Genomic DNA, 24,162 nt, shown 5'->3' with positions numbered 1-24,162 from the left:
CAATTTAGCCTCTATATCATGCAAACCCTCATGGAGACAATTAACACCTATTATCTGTAAATCATCAAGGACTTTTCTTAGCATCGTCAGGGCACATTCTGTCCCAATTTAAATACATTTAAGTGAAAAGATTTTTTTTACTCATAATTTAATATCTTTGGCAAATTATTTAAGGGAAGTCTTGCACCAATAACTCTAGAACACACCTAATCCATTACAGATTGGAAAACACATTTCTTTAAATCAATTTTATTGCAATCCCACTGACATCCTTTTCTTTAGGTAGAAAGCAAACGCCCAAGTACACCAAGGGAGCTGAGGCCCACCACTGTTTTCCCCATTTTACTGATGGCTTATCCCGCACCTCCTCCCTTCTCGAGGCATGACATGCCCAAGGCTCCCGAAGAAACACAACTCAGCCTTTCCAACCCAAGCGCTACACGGGGGTACACGCGAGATGATGCTTAACGCTGGGGCTCACGCTGAAGGTTTGTCGCTAACACCATCGAGTGCCCTCCCCTGACGGGGTCCCCGAGGGACGCGGTAACCGCACTCAAGACCGCAGGGAGCGGCACGACCGCGGCCGAGCCGAAGCGGTTACAAACATCCTCCAAACCCTCAGCGGACGCTCGGCGGGCCGGGTGTCCCGGCCAGCCGGCTCCCGTACACCGCGGCCAGGCCGCCTGTCCGGGCTGGCCACAGCAGCGCCCTTTGCTGCCTGCCTCAGGGCAGAGCCTCACTGAGGCGAGCACCAGCCCGCGGCGCCGGCCTTACAGACCAAATGCCCAGCTGAACACTGAAGTGACCGAGGCCGCCCAGCCTCACCACCCAGGCGGGAACAACCCTTCCCAGCGGCTCCTCGCCTGCCCCCGCCACTTTGTGCCGCCCGGAGCCGCGCAGGCGCAGACCCGCCCCCGCTCCATCCCGCGGCCGCCACCGCCGTCGTCCTGCCGGTCGGGCTGGTCCTCCCCGTCCCGAGCTAGTGCGCACGCGCGGTCCCACCCAGGGACTACGCATGCGCCGTTGCTTCCCGTGGCGTCTCCCACCCCCTTCCCGTAGTGGAAGCTGAGGCGGTGACGTCAGGAGCGGCGGCCATTACACGGTCTGGTGCGAGGCAGCGGGCGGCAGAGCTGCAGCACCGGGAAGCGCCGCGCCGGCTGTCCGACTCGCAGCGCTCCGGGCCGCTTTCACACCCGCCGCCTGTTCTGCCGCTTCGCGGCTACTGCCGCTGTTGGGAGCGCGGATCGCGGAGGCCTCCGGGGTGGTGCGGCAGCAGCCGGCGAGGAGGGGGAGAGCGGGATGGAGGAGAAGGTCTTCACCAAGGAGCTCGACCAGTGGGTGGAGCAGCTCAACGAGTGCAAGCAGCTCTCTGAGGGGCAGGTGAAGAGCCTCTGCGAGAAGGTGAGGGCCGGCGAGCAGGCGGTGGTGGGGCCGCTCCCCGCTGGCGTGTGAGGGGCTGCGGGCGGGGGCCGGGTCGCTGAGGGAAGGTGGCGCACGGTGAGGGAAGCCCGCGGGGTCGGGGAGGCCTTTCATTGGGAAGGTGAGCGGCTGGGGAGCCGGGTAAAGGAGCTGCCGGGCGGAGGCGGCGTCTCTTCGTTGGGTAGGCGGGGGGTCTGCGGGCGGGACGCGGGAAGAGGCGTCGGGGCGAGGAGGTCGGCGGATCGGGGTCTCTCGGGCGGCTCCGCGGGGTTGGCTGGCTCTCGGCTCACCAGCGGGGCTAACGGGCCGAGGAGCCGGGCGAACCACGGCCCCTCCGCGGGCGGATCCGCGCCCCCTCTCGCTGCGCTGGGAGCCGGGCTCCGCCTCCCGCCTTTTCATCGCCTCCTAAAATGGCGCCGCTGCCGGGATTCTCGGGAGAGACCCCCGAGCGCGGCCGCCATCCCGGGGCGGGAGACGGAGGTGGGAGGTTCGGGCGGGCGGCGCTACACCGGCCGCGGCTTTTCCTCGGTGCCCTCTTCCGTTCCTCGGGCCGCGCTCGGCGGGGCCGCCCCCGTCCGGCCTCGGCAGAGGGAAGGGGCGGGGGGTGGGGGGGGGGGTTGCCGTCCCCGTGGTTGCCGGTCTGACCGGCCGTCGTGTGTCGGGGGTCGCGCGTAAAACCAGCGCCGTAACCTGGCGATAGAGTGAAAACGTTGAAGCGGCCCCAAACCCCTCAGTTGTTACTATGAAAATAAAAGCTTGGGGTAATCGACTAACAATTACACAGGGTATGAGAGCTGCTGCTGCTTCCGTGTCCTGGCTTTGATTTTATTTTCTCGTGATATGAATAAAACGCAGGCGCATTTATAACTAATCAGGGAGCGGGTGAGCTTTGGGACGTCAGTTTCTCTACATAAGGTTCAGGTTTTCATTGAATTCATAGAATAGGCAGTTAAGAGCCCACATAGCCATTTATTTTTCTGGTGATGGGTTGAAGATGTTGCGACTTGGATGTTACAGCACTGTGTTGATTGAGGCGTTTATAGTTCAGTTAAAATCAGCCCGGGATAGATTGCCTTTTGGAAATTAAAGGAGGAAAAAATAGTTCTAGTAGCATACAGCTGCATTTGCCAATGGGATTCTAATTCTGGATGTAACTTAATAGCTGAGTGGGGTGGGTTTTTTTTCCAGTTACTGAAGGTTTTACATATTCCTACATTTTTGGACTGAAGGAGCTGTATTTGTGGACTGTTTGGGAGCTAGAGATGAAGGCATAAGGGAAATGATTGAAGTGCCGGATTCTAGAGAAGCCTGTGTACCTGCCATCAGAAGTAATTAGAATATTTTAAATTTGGCTTCATGCCTTCAAATGCTACAGCATGTTGTTTTGGAAGCAAATTGTTTCCAGTGGATCATCTGTGAACTTATTAAAGAACTCGCGGTGTTTTTTGGCTAGGCAGGTTCTTGCTTGAGTCCAAATTTTAGTTGTCTAGTATTCTAGCAACTTGAAACTGTTAACCATTTGATATAGTTCCTGTATTTTAAATTGCCACTTGCAAAGTCACTGCCTGGCTATTTTTCACCTGTGTCTTTAATGACAGCAGTCCAGCTTCTTCCTTGTATTGCTTGCTTGAGAGAGTATTGCCCTTGCCATCATTTACAAACTGATGCTAGTACAGGCTCCTGAATACAGTGAGGGTGTGTGTATTTTGCACAGTTTTCTGGTACCTTGCAGGAGTAATACAGAAAAAGCTTTTGATTTCCTGGGTTTTTTTTTTTTAGACGGGTGAGGAATAGGCATGTCACTAGAAATTCCTTGCAGGAGATCCCATTCATCCCTGTTATGAAAGTGATTTTAATTTTTTCCTCAAAAATACTTTGTTCCCCAGATATTTTTGTCATCAAAATAATGGTGGATACAAGGAAAGGTTACAGAAAGTTGTGTGTCTGATTGCTGTGCTTTGAGATGAGAGACCCCAAGGACGAGTGAGAGAAGCCTACTTGAAAAATACCATTTATCAGTAGGCTCTTTGCCTCAGGTTGGGTGGATGTGAACCAGCACTAGACCAAAGGTGGTGTTTCTCTGGGTAGCGTGATATGTCCTGCCTGGGCCGAAATTCCCTATCTCTGGCTGGTGTGTGGTCAGCACTTTGCAGAGTACAGGCACAGGGCTGTTTATGTTAAGGAAAGATGAGTTGGTGCTGATAACTACAGGTGGATTTACTGGGACTTCCTGCTACAAGTAGCTAAGCTTCTCCATGGTTGCTGATGCAAGGAGTTGGAAGTAGGTCCTTGAAGCCTGAGCTTTCCATCAAGTGGTCTTTTCCCCCTCAAGTGGGAAGGCGTGTTGGTAAGAACAGGGTTGGTGGATGAGTTCTGTGCCCTCCTGCCGAGGGACAGCATTCACTTGAACATGTTTTCATGCTTCCAGCACTGACCCTCAGAAACTTTGCTGTGTTGTGCACCGTATTTTGATTGTCTTGTGGAGGTAATCACACCCAGAGGTTCTATTTTTCCATGAATAGCTTAGCGTATTAAGGACTGTGTCAAATACAGCTGCTGTTCCAAAGGACAGATAAAGACCCTGCGAGGTATCAACTGTCATTATTCACCACGTAGAATTGTGGCTAGTAAACAAAATCTTTGCGAGGGCTTTTCCCCCATAACATGATTTGGATGAGCTTCCTGACTGGTAATTCTTGATCTGCTGGCACTTCATGTGTGCAGGCGGGTGCCTGTCTAATAAGAATAAGCCTAAGGGTTCTCTTGTAGTTCAGTATTGATACCTAAGGAACATAAAGCTATTTGCAGACATGATACTTAAGTGTGGCCATTCATACATCCTAGTTACTTTCTTAGTGCATCTTACGTTGTGCCCGGTTCCCTGAGGGGGCTGGTGGTGGTGGTAGCTGGCCAGAGATACCCTCTAAGTCTAGGAATAATTTGTAATTGTGAATAATATATAACACTTTCACAAATCATTTGAATATGAACCTCTGAGTGGCAGTGAAGTTGTTCCAGGTTTAATCTGTGCTGTTTATGTGGTGTCACTGCGTGACCAATTGTGCATGCTGTGTGTAAGGCTTTTACAAGTTCTGAAGAACCTGTCAAAATGTACAGTGTAAAGTCACTGTTTGGCATCAGCAGTGTCTGTCCTTTTAACAATGAATTGCTGGTGTCCCTGAACAGAGGAGAGAGGAAGTCCTTTATTGCCAGGTGAGGGTTTTCCCACTGGCCGTTTTGAATGAAAGGATGCTGTTCTGGAGTGCTGTTCTTTTCCATCCTTTGTAAGGGTAGAGGGGAATGGTCTTGCTGTACCTCTGTGGTGTGTAAGTGGGTTTTGTCACAGGATGTGGGGGCACATGGTTCAGGGAAGTGTGGTGACAGTCTAAAAACACCCAAAGGAATGAGTTGAATTTGTGGATAGAGCCTCCACTGGTTATTTCAGCAGTTACGTAGTGCAGGTAGAGGTGTTGGAGTGTCCCCTGGAAATACTAGTCTGGCATTAAGTGACATGGCATCCAGGTTTTAGGAAAGAAGACAATTTGTACGTGCTGTGTAGAATGATGAGGGGTCTCTTCCTCTGTAGCTGAATTACTGTTAAAATACGTGTGAATTGACAGTGCTACTATCAAAAAAAATTTAAAGGAAAGGCTGATAAAAGTGTTCAGGAAACCGTGATTTGAGCTCTGTCTCCTGCAGCTTTTGATCTGTAACAATGATCTTGGTTACATTCGCTTTTTGCTTTGTCACCAGTGCTAATTTTCATAGTGTAAATATGTTTCTGGGCCATACTGTTCTCTGGTATGTACCTTGTCAATGGTGTATCTTTCCAATTTTTTTTTGTAGCAGAACTTCCACCTTTGTTTAATGCCAGATCCTCCAAGTTAGACTTCCAGAAACTGATTGCAGATGAGAACTAACCAAACATCCATGTACCCACTGCAGCTGTGTGAGCTGTTGGAACTGGTTCAGCTTAATTAAATGCTTTCATTCTGGGAGGGTGGTATGTTACTGATGAAGCTTTCTTTTTGGTCAAACCCCCCCCCCCAACCCTGCAATAAAAGTTCAGTTCCTCTAATGTGTAGGGGTGGCATGTCTGTGACTCCTGTGTTTTAGGCTGTTGCTGCCCTGAGACATCTGCCCTGCTGCTTTTTTTCAGAGAAAGGCACGTGCTCCCTTCTGCTGTTGGGGACTTACTTTCTCATCTTGATTATTTTTGTCCAGAAGTAAATGTTTTAAACTGTCCCCAGCCATATTTGCAAGGACTTTTCCATCAGCTAGCTTTTGCATTCCCATATCTTTGCATGTAACCACGACATACAACTATTCTTCAAACTAGGATGAGTGCAAAAATTGAATGTTCCTGCCTGAACTTGCTGTAAATCAACTGAAAAACCTGCTGCAACAAAACTGCCAGCTAGTGAGAGTTTCTGTGTGGGGTGCTTTGTAGCAGACAAGTTCTGTGTGTCTCACTCTACACCTTCCCCTGGCAGAAGAAGAACTTGGGTCTGGAAGGCACAGCATTTCAGTTCCTTCTTGCCTCCTGTGCTCACTGAGACCCATGCCATAGTGCTGGTGTAGGGAACAGTTCTTTAATTGATACGGGGCTGTAGGGAACCAGAAGATGATTTAGGGCTCCTTTGCTGTTGCCTAGTTGAACATACACAGTGATCAAGGCATTGATGGGTGCACATAGTTATACCTTCTCTCTCTGAAGAGTTACAGGTCTATTGTGAAAAGCTTTTTGTGACATTTTAATAGCTGTGCTTCAGATTGTTCCTGAATATTTCCACAAAAAAAATCCTTTCACTCCCAGTGTTCTGTGAGGTTTTGGGATTTTTTCTGTAATGGTTGGTAATGTGAAATGGAAACTGTCTCTTTACACAAAAGGCATTTGAAGTGTCAACCTTGCCAGTCTTCTCACCTAGTCCTGATTATACTTACAACACTTGAATGTGTGTATGAGAATTTAGTCTTGTGTGTGCCTGGTCTTGTAGCATGTTTGGTGGGTTGTGTTTTGGTTTGTTTTTTCAATTCTAGGAGTTCTGTAAAATCGAGTTGTGCTCTTGTAGGGGGTTTTGTTGGATTTGTTTTTAATGGCAACATTAGTTGTGATCAAATGGGAGTGAAGGATATTTCTGTGGTGTTTTAGAAGTTATTTTGAGCATAGCTTAAGGTAACAGAAATAAGGTCTCCAACACCAGAGCAAGTATCTGCATGAGCTGTACCAACTGAAGGCTCAGGACATGGATGAGGCTGTAGGTTGATACCCTTTTCCAAAATACCTGCAGTGAGGCCACAGGCTCTTCAGACCTGAAAGTGTGCCGTGTCTCAGTGCTGCTCTGAGTGCCCCTCAGCCAGCTTCTGTTAGCCGCCTGGGTTACTGTACACGGGGTAACAGCCTGACCTGGCTGGCTGTGTCTGGCATGAGGTGAGGAGCCCTTATTCGAAAGGCTGCGTGAAGGGGAGTCAAAGGAGCAGTGATTGAATTTCCACCCTTGCTTAGGGACCCTTAAGCAGGATGCCTATATTGAGTAACACAGTTGTTGCCCTCTGTTCCTTTTCTTTAGGCAGTATGTTAAGTTTTAATTCTAGCTAAAGAAATTTCTAGTTGGAGCTCAACTGCTCAGTAGTCAGGTCTCCAATTTTTTTTTGCTAGTTATATCAAAAATCCCTTCCCATACAGGCATTATGTGCTTGCCACTGGGCTTTAAAGTACTTTTCTTGAGTTAGGCGCAGTGCCTATCGATCAGTATCCTGCCTGATACCAGTCAATCACCATCACTGTGCCTAACCATGGTTAGAGTTCTTCGGGCAAGATTTGAAAGCCTTTTGAGTTTAACTGCAAGTCCAGCCTCATCTGTCAGGCACAGGTTGTTTGGCAATAGGTGTAGCCTATTTATTTTTTTTAACAACTTGAATCATACAGAACTAAGTCAGCTTGTTTCTACAGATAGGACTGAAGACCATCTCTGAGTAAGTGGTCAGCTTCATACATTTCTGTTTCTGTATTTCTTGGGCCCTCCATGTAGAGAGGAAGGCGCCTTGATTTCCTGAGCCATTTGGCCTCCTATGTATTTTGGTTTTAAAGATTTTTCTAGGCTTTGTTTTTCTTTTAATTCAGAGATGCTAAGATCTTTTGTATGAAGCGAAATAGCGACACTTGAGTTCTTTCAGAGGAAACCCTTACCCTGGTTTCTTCTCTGGCCTTGTCAGCTGCTGACATTTAAATAGCAGTTCCCCTTTCCTTCTCCCAAATCTGCCTCTGAGGGAAAAGAACACTCCTCAGTTCCGCTGAGTATGTAAGATTTAATGATTTTTCCAAATTGAAGTTGAGGGGACTGTCAAGGCTGCGAGCTGTGTCAGTCATTGCTTTGCAGTAGAAGGGAGTAGTGGGTTTTTGCCAAAGCTTACTGCCTGCATGCTGTCTTGTAGAGCTCCTGGGGGAAGGACGAAAGTGTGCAGGAGGAACAGGAAGGTGGGGTCTCAGTCAGGAAGGTGGGATCTCAGTCAGTCTTGGATGCAATACTGGCATTGGGATTTGGGTGGCTAACTTCTGTTTCACTCAACTCCCTTCCTACAAACAGGAACTGCTAAAAGAGTCGGGGAGCAGTTGTTGCTGAGTTGGGAGGAAGGGTCCCTTGCTGTGCATTGAGGAGTAACAGAGCTGACTGGATTTTATGGGTTTTTTGGTTAGTTAATTGCCTGTTCTTGTTCACTGACAGAACAGTCATTGATACATAAGATACTACTTTCATTTTGTGCACTCTGAATTGAAATAAAATTCTCAGTTCATTTTCTAGTTCTGTTTGCCCTATCCCAAGAAAATGAAGGGCTACAGATGCATAATGACCACATTGTGGCACAGGTGTCCTCAGTCACTGTGACCCTGACCACGCACGCTGTGTTTTCCTTTGCTGGGTTCTAAACCTTCAGCAGTGCTGGCAGTGAAAGAGGTTAGGAGCAGAGGTATAGGTGGTAGTCGAAAATCAAAGAGGAAGCAGAGCTTTGATCTTGTGTTTCAGTCCTGGGAAAAGAGTATTTTTCTGCTGTGACTTTTCTGTGTGTACGGAAATCCTGTTTTTACGGAACTTCAGAATACTAAATAGTTAAATTTCAATGGGGAGCTCTGTATTTTAATGTTATATCTGCTTATATATTAAGCATGAATCAGTTGCCTGTGTTGTATGTAGTGTGACTGCTGTCGTACCTCCCTTGCAGAAAGGTGATGTTGGAGGCCTCATTTCTCCAGTTCTGTTTAAAATACCAAACAATGAATGAAAATACCATTTTCCTCAAAAATGGTGAGCCCACCTTTTGTCTGAACACGTTCTTTCCTCTGTACATAAAGGGGTAGGAGGAACCCTTAAATTGAAGGAAACAAATGCATTCACTCCACAGAAGACTTGCTGACTGTAATGGGTGACTTTGCTTGGAACTGGAATCTCTTCCAGGCCATGATGTTTGGCCAGCTAAAACCAGTATTTATTCCAATTAGCTGATCATTGTACCTTTAGTCACATCCTGTGTATCTTGATGACAGGAAATTATGGGTGTGGTTGAAGTCTTCGATCTTGTCAAAATAGCTTCACACTATCTACAACTACCTTTTTTTCCCCTCTCTCTTTTTCTTGGTTGCAGTGGATGCTTCTCAAGACAGACTTTACTAGACAGCATGGTGGGTTGAAGGTGTGAATTCTGGTCTGCCAAGAATGATACACTACCATCTGCAACCATGACTTTGGAACTCTGTTGTCTATGTTAAAAAGAATGGTTATATTCCCTTTACTGAGATAGTGATAATCTTTTTGATAAGTGCATCATAGCACTGCTTTGCTGCTGTGCAGCAGTTGCAAGCATTGTTCCACAATTCTACAAAGCCACAGTAATGTCTATTGTCTTCTCTTGCCTGCACAGATGCACCTCTGGTGTGAGTTGTCAGAGCTCCTGCTAGAACATATGGATCTAAGGAGGGGTAGGATTAATTGAGAAATAACTGCTATGTGCTGGAAACACAAAGGAATTTGGGTACAGAATGAGTTCAGAGGATTTTTCAGAAAGGGACCACTTGAAATGAGTTCTGTGGAGCGAGGTTGAGGATTACACTCAGCTTGTGAGGGAAACTGACTTGTCTGCAGTGTAGAGTTGAGAGAGTGGATGGATCGCAGCCTTTATGGTACTTGGCTGAGCCTCACTCAGTGGCACTAGAATAAAAGTACAGGCAGACGGAAACAGGAGAGAACTCTGCATACACATATCCCTGGCATCACATTAATTAAAACAGAAGTTCTTAAAATCATATGGTAGTAGCTTAATTGGTCAGTCAGGTTCTTTAAATTCTTATCCCTGGCCATTCATTATAAAATGCAGAGTTCAGCCTCTGATCTTGCGTTGTCTTAAAGCAATGAAGGTGATCTTTGTATTTTAAGAACAATGTTTTGCATAAATGATGTGCTTTGTAAACAAAGGCAACAAAACAGTGCTTTACTGTTCAGCTGGCCATTGAGAAAATAGGCAGCAGTCCAGGAATGCGTTAATTCTTAAATACAAGGTTGTATTTTATGCAGTACCACTTTATAACAAAGTGAAAATTTGTTGTTTTCTTGCCTAAGTGAATATTGGTTTTGGTGGTTTTGGGATTGTGCAGGTTGCTTCTTTGCACCGAAATGGCTGAGGAAGCCAGTGTTTCAGATATCAAGTTGGAGTGAATTCCAGTCCCTATGACTAAGCTGAAGTGTATTCAATATGTGCTTATTGCTTGAACTTTGAGATTACTGTAGTTAAAATACGTGACTTTCCACCTCAGCAGTTGTAGTTCATGACAGCATTTTACTTGGTTCTTCTTACATAGCTGTGTCTCATAGCTACATGGGAGGTTTTGTTTGGGTGTTGCTTTTTTTACTAGACTTCATTGGGGCTTGCCTGTAAAATTAGCATTCATCAGTTTGAAATCAGGTTTTCGGTCAATCTGTATCCATTTGCTCTTGGTTTTGAAAACTGAGTGTATAGTGCTGAAAAATAATAAAGCTGATTTGAAGGCAGGCTCTTGTAGGTGTGCTCTTGATGTGAAGTTTTTGCTAACTTAAGCAAGGAACTTAGCTTCATCTTTGAAAATTTTTTTCTTTACATTGTACAATACAAATGAAGGCACAGGGCTGGCTTAATAATAAGAAGTATTAATACCAAGAAGTATTAAGAACTGAGAAAAGGCTAAGAAAGAAGAACACTGCTAAGTGCTCAAGAAAATTCTGTTTCACAATTGCATAATTGTTTATCCCAGCAATAGGGGATGAAACCTGGATGTTTCAAAACGTTTGTGTCAAAACACTGCAAAGGTGTTGCACTGAAATCCTTGGCAGCAGGATACCGGCTGTTTGAAGTATGAGGAGTCGGGTCTGTTTCGCTTGTCCACGTTCCCCCTCCTTAGGTGGTTTGATGGGGATGGACAGGGAGGGAGTTGGCAGACCAAGTAGTGTCATCGCAGGGAAGGGGTCGGTAAAGAGGGAGTGGAGCCAGGGTGGTGTGTGGTCTGGTACAAAGATGGGGCACAGATTGTTCATTAATATTAGTGTTAGCTTATCTTTGTGAAACTTGGAATTGTGAAACTGTGCTGTTGTCTTACCACCTTGGTTTTGTTATGTTACTGTATATTAAAAAAATTTCTGCTTTACCCTTTTGTAGGAATTAATGTGGAAATTTGGGGCATGGTTGATGGACCACGTGTTTTCAGGGTGTTGTATTTTTCCGCTTCAGCTCTGTTGAAGCTCTTTAGTAGAGGTGTGTATACTGCTTAAGCACTGCAGTTTATGCTGCTGTTAATGCTATGGGACATAAGACTGTAAATGGACTAAGCAGTTTGTGAGGCAGGATTTAATGAAACCTGTTCAAAACGTGGAAGTGCTGACATCCCTGCAGCAGCATCACTTCATTGCAGACTTTCAGTAGAGATTGCTGTTTGCAAGTTGACCTGGAACAGTCTTTTCCCATCAGAGTAGCTGTCTGACTTACCTACGTGTTTGGTCACATGCATATCTGAGTGATTTAACGTTGCAGAAACTGAGGCAGCACCGCCTCTGTTGCTGAGAACTGCGTCGTCTTAATCTCAGTCAGCATAATCGTTGCACATCTTTGATGAAAAATGAATGCTGCGGTCTTTGTGTAATGCTTCCAGGGTGTTAAGAAAATAACTCAGTAGAAAACGTTTTAAAATGAAGAGTTGCTCTTTTATATTGAACACTGTAAATATCCGCAGCGTTCTCTGTCAAAAGGAGAATTAAGGCAGCCAATGCTGTTAAAACACCTTCAAAACATCCGGTGAGTGTCACTGCATTAAAATGAACTTGAGTCAAGATATCTTAAAATAAATCTACACTTTTAGCATCTACCACAAGCCAACAATGACCTATCTTTAGTACTAGGCACGGCACGAGTGGAAACTGTCATATGAGATTGACTTTTGATGTAAATATGTCTTCAGAGTGATCTAACTGTGTTGCTTGTATTGTTATACCTGAAGCTCAGTGTTAGGCAGGCTACTTAACCAGGACTGCATTTCTTTCCAGTGCTGAATGAAATGCTGAATCTCCATCGTTAAGCATTGCCTTGCTGGCACTTCTCTTGTTTGAAGTGGTGACTGTGGTGGTTAGCCTGGGCAACGTACAGGACAGTGAGACTGCTTTTGGGGCAGGGAGGTCAGTTGCTTTCTAGCTCATCGCTTCATAAATAGGGTGGAAACTTGGACACAGCAGTATGTTTGATCCTTATGGGTCCCTTCCAGCTCAGTGTATTCTGTGGTTTCTTAGTAGCTTGTCAATACCCAGTATTTAATAGGCTGTTTAGATTTTCATTTCAAATGTTTCTTTCCCCACCTTTCAAAATACAATGATATTCAGATTGTGATGCATTTTTTTCTAGTGTTTCAAATATTTCTTTGCTTAGCAGAAACCTCACAAAGATGAGTATGCTTTCTAATTGTGAGGTTAGGTTTGTGAAAGGAGTGACCCTAAAATGAAGTGGTGTTGCTCTTCAGTCTTTCTCTTACACTGCTTGGTGTTTGCTTTGGAATATTTTGGGTTCAGTGTGGACTGTGCATAGGTGGCATTTGAACTGCTTCTCTAAGTATTGTAGACACTGTGGGTAAATAGAGGTTTTTATATGTTCCCCTGTCATCCTGGTAATGAGCTAAAGCAGGGATCCTTTCTGAATAGGAACATTGGCAGTGGAAAGGCATTCAAGTCTTTGTAGATGGCAACTGGTAAACTTGTTGCTATTTATATTTCTAATATGCTCTTGGTTTAGGAAATTATCATGGCATGTGTTTGGTGACTGTTCTAAGAACAAAAAAAGAACTGGGAGTATGATGATAGGATGAAGCAGTTCTGTTATTTCAAAGTTACCTTCCTCATGCTGTATTTTTACCTTGTGCTTTGTATGAATGGCCTTTGCAACTTCCGTGTGTGCAGTTTTGTGGAAGAAATGCTGATGACAAAGATGTTTCTGTGCTTCAGTTTATAAAGACACAACTTTAAATTTCTGCTTAAACACAAAACTACTTGGAAAAGCTTCTGTGGGTAATCCACCTGTGCTGCGATTGCTGGTACCACTGGATGGTATCCGTGGTAGCGACATTCTTGCTTCTGCTTCGTAGAGGAGACTGCCTCTGGTTCAGAGCTGTATGTAGAGATGTTGGAAGTGTAGGACTCACTGGGAGCTCTTGTTATGGCTGTGATTGCCCTGCCATGGGAGAGTCTTGGTTTTGGCCATGTCCAAGTTCAGGCTTTTGGAGGATTGGAGAGAAGACCTTGGAATGGTTTTTAGATGTAATTTTCCCAAATACTTCAAAACTTCTTCAGTTCCATCAGCGATGGTTATTTTATGCTTAATGGAAATGTTTTGGTAGAAAGCCTGAAGTTTCTTACGCTGGAAATTAATTCTGAAATACCTTCCTCAGTGAGGGGAAGAAAACACCGAATTTCTAGTACTAGCACAGGGTTGCATAAAGAAAATTAAGTAAACTTAAGTGAACTTAAGCACTTTGGACAAGGATGGGGCAAGAGTTCATAAAAAGAGCAGGTTAGTAGAGCATGCTTTGAATGAAATGACTGTAATCAAATTCACAATTTGTGTGTTTTTTTGTTTGTTTTGTTTTATAGGCTAAAGAAATCCTGACAAAAGAATCTAATGTACAAGAGGTGCGATGTCCGGTCACAGTCTGTGGAGATGTCCACGGGCAATTTCACGACCTCATGGAACTTTTCAGAATTGGAGGCAAATCACCAGACACAAACTATTTGTTTATGGGGGACTATGTTGACAGAGGTTATTACTCAGTGGAAACAGTCACATTGCTTGTAGCTCTTAAGGTAATTTTTCTTCTCAGTTGTACAATCCTCTGTAAAATTATGTAAGTGCTGTGCTGGCTACACTTAATGTCTGTTATAGTATTACAGCCACAAAAATGGAAATGTTGACTTAAGTTTTGTTTTCTGAGATACTTCTGAAAAAAAATATTGGAAGTTCAGGTCCAAGCATGAAATTTTTTTAAATAACCACTGTATTTGTTTTTTACTTGCTTGAGTAGCAGTCTTTAAAAATTTCCTTGGAGAGATCAACTTAATGCACAACTATAGTGAAGTGCTCTAGTAACAAGGAATGAAATTTATTGTTAATCTCAAGCATTTGGCAGCTGTAGATTTGGATTAATTAATCATTTCTCTCAAAGGTTATAATTGAATCTTCATCTTAAAAAGAGCTTGGGTTTATTGCATTATTGACCTGTGACGGGGTGGGTGAAGGGTGTCAGTTCTGGGGATTTTTGGAAGATGTACATTTTTCAGTGCCTCTGTTCTGTGCTGTTTAGGTCCGTTACCGTGAACGTATCACAATTCTTCGAGGGAACCATGAAAGCAGGCAAATAACACAAGTATATGGGTTCTATGATGAATGTTTAAGAAAGTACGGAAATGCAAATGTTTGGAAATACTTTACAGACCTTTTCGATTACCTGCCTCTAACTGCCTTGGTGGATGGCCAGGTAAGGTTACTAGTTGTAAAGGGAGCTGCTAATGCTGTATGCTCTCAGCTGGGAAGGAATGTCTTCCAGATTTTCTTTACAGAATCACAGGGTTGGAAAAGATCTTTAATATCATCAAGTCCAACCTTTCTCATCCTATGCTAAACCGTATCCCTTAGTACCTCATCTACCCTTTTTTTAAGCACATCCAGGGAAGGTGACTCAGCTCCTTCTCTGGGCAGTCTGTTTCAGGCCCTGACAACTATTTCAGTAAAAAACGTTGTCCTCACGTCTGCTCTGACCCTGCCCTGGCCCAGCTAGAGGCCATTTCCCCTTGTTCCATCACCTGTCACCTGGATGAAGAGACCATTGCCCACCTCTCTACAACCTCCCTTCAGGTCATTGTAGGCAGTGATAAGGTCTTCCCTCAGCCTCCTCTTCTCCAGGCTGAACACCCCCAATAATTTATATTACTTCTAATAATTTATACTAAAAAAATTATAATTGCACTGATACAGTTAATGAAAATTAATTATATATTCCTATATTTAACTCTTTCAGATTTTCTGTCTACATGGTGGCCTCTCCCCATCGATAGATACACTGGATCACATCAGAGCACTTGATCGCTTGCAGGAAGTTCCTCATGAGGTACTGAGAAATCATTTGCTAAACGTGTGGGATTCGTGAGTCAGCACAGGCTGGGTATTTGAGTTCACAGGCTGAAAATGGAATTCAAAACAATTTAGCAATATGAAAGTGCCTGTCTGCCTGTTTTTGTGTTTCAAAGGAAAAGTAAAGGGCATGTTCTTGCCTGGAGAAAGAAACATTTTAGTGTGCCTGGAGTCTGAACAGGTATCACTAAATGATCTCAGAGGTGAGAACAATGTGCATGAAAATATTACCTGAATGAAGAACTTCAGGTGTTCACTGCTCCAGCTGTTGTAGTTGATAGGCATCTTACTTTAATGTATTTTTATTTAAGTCTTAAATGCTGCAGGAAGTTGCACAGGGGTACAGTGTGTACAGGGTTTTGGGATGGGATTTTTTCACTTGTTTATCTCTTGGGTTGTTTTATTTTGGGTTGTTTGAGGGTTTTGTTTTTTTTTTCTTGGTGGTTTGTTGTTCTTGGTTTGCATTTGGTTTCTGAAACACATTCTACATCTCTTCACAGGGTCCAATGTGTGACTTGCTATGGTCAGATCCAGATGATCGTGGTGGCTGGGGAATTTCTCCTCGAGGTGCAGGTTATACATTTGGACAGGATATTTCAGAAACCTTTAACCATGCTAATGGCCTTACGTTGGTTTCCAGAGCTCATCAGTTGGTAATGGAGGTAAGAAGAACACAGACTTTGGATGGCATAGTCCTTCCATTAATGCTGTCCTCTGTATGTCACTTGTGATCCAGCTGAGAGTCTCCAGAAACTCTATTCCAGCAGTGTTTGTGTGCTGGGAAGGGAGTTTCTCAATTTGACAGGGCATTAGCCTTTATATTTGCTGCCTTTCTGAAAATTGACCGTTATGCCCCAAACCAGACTGTAGTAGTGAGTGTGGTATCACATTTCTGTGTAGGTAAAAAGATTCTTTAACATAAATGCTGAGTCCCTTGATAAGAAAACCCACGCAAATGTGCACCTTGAAAAAAAGATGCATTTTTCCTTTTAACCTTGAATGTATGTTTTTGCTTTTAGTCTCAGTTATCCTGTCAGTTAGGAGGTTTAAATGTGTGTCTGGATTCTGGTTTTGGTGCTCACAGCTGAAGATTTGGAATAGATTGTGTACTTCAGAATTGGTGTTTTAATTCTGTAACCGCTAATGCAGTGGGGAATTCTTGCTGATTTTTTAAACATATTTTTAGCTCATGTTTATTAGTAAGAAGCAAGATATGAAAGCTGAAATTCCTTTTTACCCTTTTTCATTCAAGAAAAGAGATACAGCCTTAATCTTGAAATACATTACAAATGCCTCAGGCACATTAAAAATTCATTTAGGAGTGAGATGGTTCTATATGGTGCAACAAACAAACAAACTTACCTGTTGTAATGACTTTATTTTCCTCTCCAGGGGTACAATTGGTGCCATGATCGGAATGTAGTAACAATTTTCAGTGCTCCAAACTATTGTTACCGTTGTGGCAACCAGGCTGCAATTATGGAACTTGATGATACTCTAAAATACTCCTTGTAAGTATGTTTAAAAATGAGATTGACATTGCCTGGGATTTTAGGGTGGTTGCTGTAGCAAGATACCACTTAATTATACTGTTAAAGGATTGTGTGTGGCTTTTCCCTGTATGCCTTTGAGAGGTGAAGTGTATGGCATTTGAGAGCAGGGATACTCTGTCATGTCTGAGGTAGTGCCCTCCTGTCAGTGTAGGGCAAGAGACGTTGGGAATCTTTGGATTGTTCAGACATTAGGGTGGCAGCTTTTTAACAAGGTTCTAACCTCAGCATCAGCCTTCCTAGTAAACAAGGCAGAAGGGTAGTGCAGACTGCCCCCTTTGACAATTATTGAGGCATTAACTTTCTAAATGCACACTAATGTTTAACCAATCTGAGTTTTAAGCTAAGGTTAATTTCTCTCCAGTCCTTAGTACTAATTGTGAGAGAAGTTTAAGACATGGGGATTATAGACACATTCCAATAGAAGGTGTGGAGGAAGTTGAACGCTTGTTCTAAAAGACTTTATTGGTTGAAAAAAACCCCTTGACAATACAATTTTAAGACTGCTGCTACTGTATTTGACATGTAAAACATTCCTTGGATGTAAACAGAGTGTTTATTCAGTATTATTTCTGCTTTTCAGTTTGCAGTTTGATCCAGCACCACGTAGAGGTGAACCGCATGTTACTCGTCGTACCCCAGACTACTTCCTGTAAAGAGATTTTAGACCTGTACAGTATTGCCATGAACCATGTTGACCTAAAGAAAATGGGAAGAGCAACAGTAACTCCAAAGTGTCAGAAAATATTTAACATTCAAACTTGTTTTCACATGGACCAAAAGACGTGCCATATTCAAATACAAAAGCCTCTTGTCGTCAACAACTGTGACCACTTTAGAATGACCCAGTTCATTGCATGCTGAAGCAACATTGTTGGTCAAGAAACCAGTTTCTGGCATAGCGCTATTTGTAGTTACTTTTGCTTTCTCTGAGAGACTGCAAATAATAAGATGTAGACATTAACACCTCGTGAATACATTAACTTTCCATTTAGCTATAGCTTTATTCAGCATGACTGTAGATAAGGGTAGCAGCAAACAATCATTGAAGCTTAAAGAACATTTTTAAAGTAAGTACCAAGGCCTCATATTTGTTCTGAAACTGTTTGTTTTATTTTCAGGGAATACTGTTTAATTTAATTGTATTGATTTTTTTTTTTGTCTGCACTCAGTTCCCTTTTCCACTCTTTGCTCTACCATATTGTCCCTTGTAATTGTTCAAGGATAGTGAATTACTTTGAACAGAACTGTTTTTTTCTGTAAAGCAATGTTACTGCAGAACAGAGCTGCAGTGTTTTTCATAATAAACTTGTGAACTAAGTATGGAAAAATGTCAAATCCTAATTGCATCTCAGGTCAACTGTGGTATAATAAACTGATGTGGAGCTGGATGGGTTTTATAAACTTCCATAGACATTTCCACCTCCAGTAAGTACAACAGAGGTGGTTGGAATGTGCTGGAAAACTCTGACCTTTGGAATTCTGACCCGGGGAGGTGCCTGGTGGGTCACTGTGACAACAGCTCACTCAGTGCTGACGTGTTGCACTTTCTCTCGTGGGCTCTACTGAAATACTCAGAAGTGGAAGAATATAGGATCACATCTAAAAGTGTAAATCTGACTTACTGACTATGTAGGTGCTAATGCTTAAAGTCATTTTCTGAAAGACTAAGAATAAAACCAGTTTTCAATGTATTAAAGGAAATAATATGAAACTTAGTGCTATGTGTATGGCCCAAGCTCCCATTCTTAAAAACAGTGCTATGTGGTTTGTGTTGCCTTTTGTTAGAATCTTTCCGTTCTCCTAATTTATTTCATAATTTGAATCCTGATTACTTTGTTTAAACCTGATTTAAATTTTATGCCTCCTTTAGGCTTGTGCTTGGAACTTCACTGGGCACATCTTAAAGAGGCTTACCTGGCTGATAGAGGTCTTGTAATACTCGTATTGTTGAAGAGACTTGAAAGTCCTTGGGCATAATGTAGACTCTGCAGCAGCATAGAGGTTTGATATTCATTTTAATTTATTATTATTTACCCTAAGGAAAAAAACAGTAACTTTGCAAATGTCCCACCTAGCTGGAGGGCTGGTCCCAGACACACATTTTGGGGTGCCCTTGCTTTTCTGCTTGGAGGACCGCTTAATTCTCTTAACCTGTGAAGAAGATGTGTTTCACCCAGCATTACTTCATCCCTTTTCTGAAGGGCTTGAGTGGGTGCTTCCTTTTCTTCAGCCAAAATTCAGCCTCATCCTGTAGCTTGGGTTCCAAATGGCTTCTGGAGCGCATTCGCTCTGCTGCAGTTTGATCTCTTGTGGGAAGAAGCGTGCACTAAAAATAAGTGCATCCAAAGCGTCTTTTTTTAGTATCTCAGGAACTTTTGCTTTGATCACTATTAAAAAAACCCTCCTTTGCTGTAGAGAGTATTTCACTCTCAATTCCTTTTGCTTGCCATTCTCTGTAAATGTTTCTGTAGATAGAACTTGGTGCCTTAATTGACGCTATTCCTTCACCAGTGATGACTTTGCCCCATTTCCTGTGGTGCTTTGCTTGGCGTGACTCATCCCCTGCTTGGGGGGAGCAGTCAGTGCAGTTGGGCTCTGTCTGTATATGAATGCTGCAAGTAGTCAAGTGCGAATGTTGCAGGTGGCTCTGGTTCTTGCACTTCCCCCTAGGTTGGGTGGCTGTTTGAGGAGCTCTTTGAGAATCCTGCATTGTGACCTGAAAAAACAGTGTCTCTGCTAGAGGTTGGCCAGCTGCAGCACTGACCAGCTAAGAGCATTTTTGTGGGATTGAAGAGGAGGAGGAAAACTTCATTGGAGAAATAGTTATTGATATATTGATAGCTGAGGGATTAAAGTTCACCTGAGCAAAACTTTGTTTGATTTAGACTGTGATGATATCCAACTGCTGCAGAGAAAGGAGCATTATTAGAGTTTGTGTTTGTTTTGGCATTGATATTTTCTTCTTTGCTACAGAGCTGGGCAAATTCTGTGAGATGGTGTTTGGAATGCCTGCCTGGGGCAGGTCAGGAGCACCTGTTTGAGCAGGGTGGTGAAAGGGTAGTTAAGGCCAGGGGGTAGTGGAAGGCTAGCCCAGGGTTTGAGTTGGCAGAGGCTGTCTTGAATGAAATCTGATATATTCCTACCAACCACTCTAAGAACATCTTCCTTTTGTCTGTCTCAGCAGCTGGGTAGAGGCAGCAGAGTCCTCTTGTTGGACAGGTGGGGGTTTTACTTGGCACTCTTGGTGATGGCCTGTCCTTTGCCCCCTTACCTGAACTGTGTATCAGGTGGAAGTGAACACCCCTTATTTGCAGAGGCCTGTCCTGAGCTTTCTGAAACAAAGATTGAGGTGCAATTCTACTCCTACCTGGGGCAATGTTCTGTGACTTTGGTTTTGACAGGAAAAATGAAACTGAGTGTAGAGACTTGCCAGGTTTTGTTCCTTCCACATCCTCTTCCCTGCCTTCCCTTTGCCTGTCCTGTGCTCTCTTCCTTCTGACCACCAATTCCTCCCCTGATCCTTTACAGAGCCCGGGGAAGGGACCGGCTGCCGCAGCATCCCCTGCTCCCATGGTGCTGGTGAGTGCTGCTGCGCACAGAGGTGGGTATTTCCTCCCATGACTCGGGGGGGGGGGGATTGTTTCCAGCTGCTGACGTCTATGTGCAGGCTCTAGATCCCTTGGAAGGATACTTGACGCACAGGCAAGTGAAGACAGATGGAGCTAGTTACCGTGTTCTTGCCCATGTGTCTGGATGACAACAGAATAAATTCTACCTTGGGAAGAAGGGGGGGAGCGTACAGAATGCTGATGGAAGCGCTGACATTTCATCTGCTGGTGTTTCGGGCTGGTTAGTATCAAAGTCCATCTGGAAGTGTTAGTAGAGAAAAGGTACTGAGAGTTACTAGTACCCTCTAATCAATGCTTCAGAGTTCCCCCTGAGGGCATGGCTTGGCTTCTTTACAGTAATAAACACTGAAAGTCGCTTTTGTAAAGGAATTTATGTGTAAAGAGCTTGAGGCCAAGTCTGGCAATTCTGAAATTCAGCCTGAATCTTAAAGGCAAAGGATTTCCCCATGTATGAGAGGAAAGCAGAACTTGTACAAGCACCAGCTTTAATTTGAGCCTTTTTCTACAGTTCAATAAACAGCATTCCTCTGGTCTTTCCCCCCTTCATTCCTTACACTGGAGAGGTGAGACAAGGCCAGTGTGAGCAAATCCCAATCCTTGAATTTCAAATTCAACTGCTCCAAATTCAGTTCATTAAAGGTGTGACTCTACTTTCACCTCTGGCATACCAGCCACGCGCTCCTCTGTCCCTCTTTAATTACTGCTCCTTTGGTCTGTCTGCTGTGCGCTCATGGACACCCAGGATGTGTTTTAGGGCGAGTTATATAGGTTAAAACAAAGTGTTACGCACGGAAAGTGGGTTTTTAGTGTCCCATGGGCTTTGCAGCTCTAAGAGTGGTTTAGATGAGCTTTAGGCTTTGGAGCAAAGCAATGGGTTTTGAAGTCTGGTGGAACACGTAAGGTGCCTTTGTGCTGCAGCGATCACCACACAGAGTGTTAGTTCCCTGCAAGTTCTGGGAGAAGGTTGGAAACGGGAAAGTGTTAAGTAAAAATTACACTGGGTTGTAGAAAGCTTTCAGTACCCCTGAATGCACCAAAAAAGCCCTGCAGAGTAAGCAGTTCGTGAGTCAGCCCGCAGTGGGTTTTTAAAAGGTTATTTTGGTGCTCTAATTCATTTGGCTGCGCTCCTTTTGGATGAGAATAAAGGCAAGCTGCTCTCTTAAGCAAGGGACCGGGGTTCTTTGGCATATACACAGGGAAAAAAAGGCTGAAGCAACACTTTTGGTTTTAAATTAAGCAGTGCTGCATGGTTTAGCCTTTCAAAACCTGTGCTGTGGCTTAAAAGCTTTATTCTTTAAGATGTGTTGAGCTACAGCTCCTGATCTCCTTGTTACTTAACATTCTGGTGAACAGAACTGCTTTTGGGTGAAGATTAAATTGATTGCTGCTAGTTATAAAGCATTAATTGCTATTGGTACTTAAATATTATGTGTATGTGGCTGGCCAACATATGGGAAATGTAGAAAACCAGGTTGGATGTGATACTGTTAGAATAGGAGGGCACTGCAGTGCTGGAAGAGGTTAAATGCACAATATCCAGGCTTGGGGGGCTTCAGGGCGTGCAGGGAGACAGCAAGAGCCCTTCCAGGCCACCCTCCTGTGCTTAAAAGAGCAATCCCTCGGTTAGGGAACGTGAGACTCGGGATCAGGGGTTACCCTGTTCACTCGTTCATCGAGCTGCTGTGGAGCTGTCGAGGTTTCGCTGTGGTTTGTGATGTGACAGGAATCAAGGGGGAGATGGTCTGAGAACATGAAATCAGCAGCGGGTCAGCTTTGCTGTCGGCTGCATCGTGCCAGCCTGTGCCAGCCTGGGACTGGTGATGGAAGAGAAGCAGCGTGACCCAGGGTGAGTATCCCGGGTAGAAGCACACAGGCAGCAGCTTCTAATGAAGAGACTGTCCCTTCCGCAGATACTTGTATCATTGCACGGAGCTGTGTAAGTCAAAACCTTTGCTGTTTGGTGATCTTGTCAAGTTCTGTAGAAATCTTCGTCATCAGATTTCCCCCAAACACAATGGTGATTTTTGTAGGGGCTGGGGGGGGGGGGGGGGGGGGGGGGGGAGGTTTCCTGGTTGTTATTAAATATATGAACTGTCTTCAAGACCATTTAAACTTTGCATTTAAAAAAACAAGTGCTGAACTGTCGGGAGTGCACTCTTTAAACTGGTAATTGCACCATCAATTGGGCTGAAAGGCTTCAGCCTGGCTCCTAATGCCTTAATTTTTCAGGAGATGGAAAAAAACCCACCCACCACCCCCCTACCTAACCATAAAACTTCTTGTGTCCCCCCCTTCTCTATGGCAGCAGTCCATGCCAGAGCTGTCAGTGATTGCTGATCATCTTCTGCCTCCCTATTTCTGGAAAAAGGGGAGGCCCTGGAGGATCCTTGTCTTGGAGCTGCCCACGCTGTTTGTTCCACTGCTGACCCCCCTTGCAGGAAGCTTTGCTCCCTCTCCACCACCACAGATATCCTTGGGGAAGAGGAATGTAGCCCCATGGGGCTGAAGTGGGGACCCCTGCCCAGGAGAGGGGGTGCTGCGGCTCCCTCCGAGTCTGCTCTCCTCTCTTCCCCCTCTCAAAGGCTGGTGCCAGGCTCTGCCTTGTGTCAGCCTGGGAGTTTTTCCACCTTTATAGCCCAGCCGCCCCAAAACGGCACCGTGCTGCCCCTTGCCCCCTGCAATCTCCTTTAAAACCCGCTTTGGATCAGCCCCTTTTCCCAAACACGCTCCACTTATTCCCATGGACTTTGAAACCTTAAAGAAACCGCCCCTAATCCCTGGCATCAGGACCAGCCCAGAACAATCTGCTTCTTGGACTTTGCCCGGTTCCAAGCCTGAGGACCGGTGGGTGCCATCACCCCTGGGAAGACAGTCTAGCTCGCTCCCTCGGTGAACAGGGACACCCAGTGCTGCTCCGAGGAGTTCCCAAAGCCAGCCTGCTCCTCCTGGTCAGCTCCCGGGACAGCCCAGCCCTGCGTACCCATCCCCCCATCCCTGATCCGGGTGAGCCCCGGCGCCACCGCGTGGTTATGTCCCGTGTCGCGACAGGCACACGAGGAGCTGCTGTCCTGTCGGCAAAGCTCCTCACCCACGCACAATGCGGGGCGTTGTAACTTGGGAGGGACACACGGGACCCTCACCCCGCTCTGTCTCTCCGTCTCCCTCCGGGCGAGCGCGGCCCCCTCTCCCCCCCCCCATCTTTAGTCTTCTAAACTCTCCTGAGTCCCAGAGGCAGGAGGGGGAATGTGTTACAGGAGAAACGAGCTGGTAAAGGGAAGAAAACCCAGTTGGTGTGGCCTGGACAGGATACTGTGGGTGAGTTTTGTCCGTCTGTCAGTGTTAATCAGATTCCCAACCCACCGGTGGGCTCTGCCTCCCTCCCTCTTGTGCTGCTGGGGCACAACTGACACCAAGTGACACCTTCTCAGGGATGCCCCTGGAACTTTGGCCTCCATGAAGTGGAAATGCAATAATTAGCAACAATTTGCTTTTTCCAGAGCTGTTCTGAGAACAGGGATTTTCCTTCTGCTGCAGGTGGCTCGAAGCAGCAGCAGCAGCAGCAGCAGAGGCCCGTGAGCTCAGCAACACCTTTCCACCACCTACGTGAATAATGCTGATGTTTTCTGGTTTCACATTGATCCAGCCAGGTCCATTTCCCCCGCCTTGTTGATGTAGCTGTTCAAGAAACATTCCCCATCCTGTGTGTCCCTGAGAAAAGGGACTTTTGCAGCAAGTCTCATCCTTTCCCATGTGGTTCTTACTCAGCACCCCCCAGCAGATCATACCTGGCTCTCTGCTAAAGCAGCTGCACTCTCGGGCCCCTCAGGCCCAGCGCTTGCCAGCCCTCATCCCTGCTGCAGTTCAGGGAATCCAGA

The 24,162-nt window shown here is 45.1% G+C and overlaps 1 protein-coding gene across 1 annotated transcript; it reads left to right on the top strand.

Moving 5' to 3' along the window:
• The first annotated feature begins 1,144 nt into the window (after positions 1–1,144).
• On the top strand, positions 1,145–17,986 carry PPP2CA (protein phosphatase 2 catalytic subunit alpha). The gene is made up of 7 exons (XM_084268793.1): positions 1,145–1,401; positions 13,572–13,781; positions 14,279–14,452; positions 14,993–15,082; positions 15,606–15,767; positions 16,498–16,616; positions 17,239–17,986. Exons 1-7 carry the CDS (start codon positions 1,300–1,302, stop codon positions 17,309–17,311), a joined length of 930 nt encoding a protein of 309 aa, XP_084124919.1. The 5' UTR covers positions 1,145–1,299; the 3' UTR covers positions 17,312–17,986.
• The last annotated feature ends 6,176 nt before the right edge of the window (positions 17,987–24,162 follow it).

This window comes from Gallinula chloropus (assembly GCF_964237585.1).
Source record: "Gallinula chloropus genome assembly, chromosome: 10".
In the NCBI taxonomy this organism is placed as follows: Eukaryota; Metazoa; Chordata; class Aves; order Gruiformes; family Rallidae; genus Gallinula; species Gallinula chloropus.
Note: the sequence above shows the minus strand (reverse complement) of the source record. Positions and strands in the feature narration are given on the sequence as shown.

Coding starts and splice junctions, on each gene's coding strand:
- PPP2CA (XM_084268793.1), top strand. CDS start 1,300: ATGGAGGAGAAGGTCTTCACCAAGGAGCTCGACCAGTGGGTGGAGCAG. Junction 13,782..14,278: donor CATTGCTTGTAGCTCTTAAG/GTAATTTTTCTT, acceptor TGTGCTGTTTAG/GTCCGTTACCGTGAACGTAT. Junction 16,617..17,238: donor GATACTCTAAAATACTCCTT/GTAAGTATGTTT, acceptor TCTGCTTTTCAG/TTTGCAGTTTGATCCAGCAC.